Source organism: Lipophrys pholis (genome assembly GCF_963383615.2).
Source record: "Lipophrys pholis genome assembly, chromosome: 7".
NCBI classification, from domain to species: Eukaryota; Metazoa; Chordata; class Actinopteri; order Blenniiformes; family Blenniidae; genus Lipophrys; species Lipophrys pholis.
Genome location: NC_137638.1, coordinates 221,504 through 226,511, shown reverse-complemented (window position 1 = coordinate 226,511; position 5,008 = coordinate 221,504). Strand labels below are relative to the sequence as shown.

Genomic DNA, 5,008 nt, shown 5'->3' with positions numbered 1-5,008 from the left:
CCTCTCTCCTCCTCCTCCTCCCCTGCCTCCTGCTCCTCCTCCTCTCTCCTCCCCCTCCTCCCCTGCCTCCTGCTCCTCCTCCTCTCTCCTCCTCCTCCTCCCCTGCCTCCTGCTCCTCCTCCTCCTCCTCTCTCCTCCTCCTCCTCCCCTGCCTCCTGCTCCTCCTCCTCTCTCCTCCTCCTCCTCCCCTGCCTCCTGCTCCTCCTCCTCTCTCCTCCTCCTCCTCCCCTGCCTCCTGCTCCTCCTCCTCCTCAGAGTCGAAGGCTGCTCCTGAAGTCTGTTTCAAAGACATCAACAGGATGGGTGATCGTTTTGGGAACTGTGGAAACCAAAACTACGGCTACAAGAAGTGTGAGAGCAGGTGAGAGGGAGTCCTGCAGGAGACGCCCTACACCCTACACCCTACACCCTACACCCTACACTCTACACCCTACACCCTACACCCTACACCCTACACCCTACGCCCTACACCCTACACCCTACACCCTACACCCTACACCCTACACCCTACACCCTACACTCTACACCCTACACCCTACGCCTCCATACAAACGCCTGTCTGTCTCCATAGAAACGCCCTTTGCGGGAAGCTGCAGTGCTCCAACATCCAGAAGGTGACGGTGTTCAGCATACAGCCGTCCATCATCAGCACCACCATCGGTGGAGTCAGTGTTATGGTGTTGACTTCATGCTGGGATCAGACGTCCCCGACCCGGGGATGGTCAGGGAGGGAACCAAGTGTGGAGACAACAAGGTGAGGAGGGGCAGGGGGAGGGGCAGGGGGAGGGGCAATGGGAGGAGGAGGGGGAGGGGGAGGGGCAGGGGGAGGGGCAATGGGATGGGAGGGGCAGGGGGAGGAAGAGAGACAAGGGGAGGAGGAGGGGCAATGGGAGGGGAGGGGCAATGGGAGGAGGAGGGACAAGGGGAGGGGCAATGGGAGGGGGAGGGGCAATGGGAGGAGGAGGGACAAGGGGAGGGCAATGGGAGGGGAGAGGGGAGGGACAATGGGAGGGGAGGGACAAGGGGAGGGGCAAGGGGAGGAGGAGGGGCCAATGGGAGGGGGAGGGACAAGGGGAGGGGCAAGGGGGGAGGAGGGGCAAGGGGAGAAGCTGTTGATGTTTTCGTCGTCTTCTCTCTTCAGGTTTGTATGAACTTTGAGTGTCGCAGCGCCGACGTCCTGAACTACGACTGTGACGTGGAAAACAAATGTCACAGACATGGGGTGAGTCTGTCTCTTGTCTCTCATCTGTCTGTCTCTCCTGTCTGTCTCTCACCACTCTTGCCTGTCTGTCTCTCCTGTCTGTCTCCAGGTGTGTAACAGTAACAGAAACTGTCACTGTGACGACGGTTGGGCTCCGCCCTTTTGTGATCTTCGTGGTTACGGCGGAAGTGTGGACAGCGGTCCAACCTGGAACGGTAGGTGAAGCCTGTGTCTGAGGGGTGGGGCCTGTGTCTGAGGGGTGGAGCCTGTGTCTGAGGGGTGAAGCCTGTGTCTGAGGGGTGGAGCCTGTGTCTGAGGGGTGGAGCCTGTGTCTGAGGGGTGGAGCCTGTGTCTGAGGGGTGGAGCCAGTGTCAGAGGGGTGGAGCCTGTGTCTGAGGGGTGGAGCCTGTGTTATGAGGTGTGTGTGTTCCTCAGATAAGGACACGTCGCTCAGAGACGGCCTCCTCGTCTTCTTCTTCCTCATCCTGCCGCTGCTCGCTCTGGTTGCGTTTCTTTTCCTGCACAGGACGAACTTGCAGAGACACTTTGGACTGAACCGCAGGAAGAGATCTGAGACCTACCAGTCAGTGACACACACACACACACACACACACACACACACACACACACACACACACACACACACACACACACACACACACACACACACACACACACACTCCCCTGTCTTCTCTCTCCTCTTCAGAGCGGACACTGCAACAGGAGCCAATCCCAACAGGCCACCTCTTAGAGCTCCACCTCCACAGGTTGCCCGTGGCAACGACATTGCAAGAGATGGGGTAACCTGTGTGTGTGTGTGTGTGTGTGTGTGTGTGTGTGTGTGTGTGTGTGTGTCACTGACTGTGTTCTCTCTGTCCAGCATCACGTTCAGCTACTTCCTCCACAGGCGGTAAAACTCACCACACACACACTCATTGTTACTGCAGCAGGACGGTTTGTATAACTGTGTGTGTGTGTGTGTGTGTGTGTGTGTGTGTGTGTGTGTGTGTGTGTTCAGGTGGTGGAGACCAGTACAACCGCTCCCTCGTACGCTCTGAGGCCTCCTCCTCCTCCTCTGTAAGAACTTTTCCTTCCATCTGCTGTTCTACCACTTTCAATGTGTCCAAACTGATCGGTTCTGATTGGTTCTGATGTTCTCTTCAGGAAACCCAAACCTGCTGTGTCACAGCCGCTGGTGCCTCAAAGACCGGCCCCCGCTCCACCGGTTTAACCAGCAGAGAAAACCTCACACCTGGAGTCAGTGGGACAACACCTGGAGTCAGTGGGACAACACCTGGAGTCGTTCTGACAACACCTGGAGTCAGTGGGACAACACCTGGAGTCAGTGGGACAACACCTGGAGTCAGTGGGACAACACCTACTGCGCCAGGCTGCATCAGTCAACCAAATCAGCCAATCACATTTCACCACTGTTCCCAACCTCCACCAGGCTACAGCAGCAAACACACACTGACACAGAAGGGGGCGGAGCTTTGAGGTTTTTCGTTTTCCTTGTTTCTGAAAAGACAACAAAAATAACTGATGCGCTGTGTGTGTGTGTGTGTGTGTGTGTGTGTGTGTGTGTGTGTGTGTGTGTGTGTGTGTGTGTGTGTGTGTGTGTGTGACGGATGATTTTCATCCAGTACTTTACTCATCTGAGAATGTAATCGGTAAAAATCCCTGGGGGGTTACGTGATACTCTGTGGTTACCATGGCAACACAGTTTGTCTCCAGGTTTTAATAAACATTCTTCAAAATGAGTGTGACTGTTGATTGATCCCAGTGCTCTGATTGGCTCCTCCCATTAATCAGAGCCCAGTCCACCAGAGGTCTGTACTAGGAACCTTAGACCTGTACTAGGAACCTTAGACCTGTACTAGGAACCAGAGGCCTGTACTAGGAACCAGAGGTCTGTACTAGGAATCTGAGGTCTGTACTAGGAACCAGAGGCCTGTACTAGGAATCTGAGGGCTGTACTAGGAACCAGAGACCTGTACTAGGAACCAGAGGCCTGTACTAGGAATCTGAGGGCTGTACTAGGAACCAGAGGCCTGTACCAGGAACCTGAGGCCTGTACTAGGAACCTGAGGCCTGTACAAGGAATCAGAAGCCTGTACTAGGAACCTTAGACATGTACTAAGAACCTGAGGCCTGTACTAGGAACCTGAGGCCTGTACTAGGAATCAGAAGCCTGTACTAGGAACCTTAGACATGTACTAAGAACCTGAGGCCTGTACTAGGAACCTGAGGCCTGTACTAGGAATCTGAGGCCTGTACTAGGAACCTGAGGCCTGTACTAGGAACCTTAGACATGTACTAAGAACCTGAGGCCTGTACTAGGAACCTGAGGCCTGTACTAGGAACCTGAGGCCTGTACTAGGAACCAGAGGTCTGTACTAGGAACCTTAGACATGTACTAAGAACCTGAGGCCTGTACTAGGAACCTGAGGCCTGTACTAGGAACCTGAGGTCTGTACTAGGAACCAGATCAACACATCCAGGATCTCTGTTTCCTGGTTGACTGATCCTGATCACCGTTCCTACCAAGCAGGTTCTCAACTCTCTGGTTCAACCCAGACCAGGTGTGAGCGTTCACAATAAAAGGGGCGGAGCTTGCAGCGTCTGACCAATCACAGAGGGAGAAACCCTGCAGAGCAGTTTACAGATTACTGAAGGAGCAGTTAATCTCTGAGATTATGAAGAATTCAAACACATCCGACAGGAGGAGTTCTGGTTCCATAAATTCATGGTTCTGCAGTTCTGTCAGGTGTGATCATGAACCTCATTATTCCAGATAAACAGACCTGGAACAAGTCAAGAACCAGAACCTCCTTCAGAGCCTCAGAGACCAGGATTTATTTTATTATGTCTAAAGATTGTTCTAGATTAATTTCTCCTCTCCTCTCTGCTGCAGCTCAGAGCTGAACCTGCCCACCAATCACCATCATTTAAGAATGGGCGGGGCATTTCCCAAGAGATCTGATTGGTCAGGAGGCGGAGCTCTGACCTCTTATCTAGAACATAACCTGCTCCGGAGCAGGTTAGACTTTCAGCGTCAGTTACCAGGTGATTTATCCTGGTGAGAAGTGAACCAGCGTCATAGTACAGAAAACCAGAGTTAATCCTGAAGTTATCTGGATAAGAGAAAACCAGAGTTAATCCTGAAGTTATCTAGATTAGAGAAAACCAGAGTTAATCCTGAAGTTATCTGGATAAGAGAAAACCAGAGTTAATCCTGAAGTTACCTAGATAAGAGAAAACCAGAGTTAATCCTGAAGTTACCTAGATAAGAGAAAACCAGAGTTAATCCTGAAGTTACCTAGATAAGAGAAAACCAGAGTTAATCCTGAAGTTATCTGGATAAGAGAAAACTAGAGTTAATCCTAAAATTACCTGGATAAGACAAAACCAGAGTTAATCCTGAAGTTATCTAGATAAGAGAAAACCAGAGTTAATCCTGAAGTTATCTAGATAAGAGAAAACTAGAGTTAATCCTAAAATTACCTAGATAACACAAAACCAGAGTTAATCCTGAAGTTATCTAGATAAGAGAAAACCAGAGTTAATCCTGAAGTTATCTGGATAAGAGAAAACCCAGCTTCGTAGTCCAGGCCACTGGTCGACCAGAGGATCAGAACCTGGTCTGTCTAGGAGTTCGGGTCAGGGTCTGGAGTTACATCGCTCATGTTCCGACAGGTAACAACAAACACGCAGTCTCGTGCTCAGCTCGTCACGTGTCTAACCCAAATTTCACTTCGCGCGCGGGGCATCCTCCATGTTTTACTGGAAGGAGCGGATCTGCGTCAT

The 5,008-nt window shown here is 51.8% G+C and overlaps 1 protein-coding gene across 1 annotated transcript in view; it reads left to right on the top strand.

Moving 5' to 3' along the window:
• The window catches only part of LOC308111554 (disintegrin and metalloproteinase domain-containing protein 9-like), an 8,789-nt gene extending 5,827 nt beyond the window's left edge, over positions 1–2,962 (top strand). The window contains 10 exon segments of the mRNA XM_080466513.1: positions 258–361; positions 572–666; positions 669–754; positions 1,142–1,222; positions 1,311–1,416; positions 1,637–1,784; positions 1,908–2,001; positions 2,082–2,111; positions 2,220–2,278; positions 2,366–2,962. Coding sequence (XP_080322639.1) covers positions 258–361; positions 572–666; positions 669–754; positions 1,142–1,222; positions 1,311–1,416; positions 1,637–1,784; positions 1,908–2,001; positions 2,082–2,111; positions 2,220–2,278; positions 2,366–2,432 — 870 coding nt within the window. The 3' untranslated portion in view covers positions 2,433–2,962.
• Positions 2,963–5,008: the final 2,046 nt, after the last annotated feature.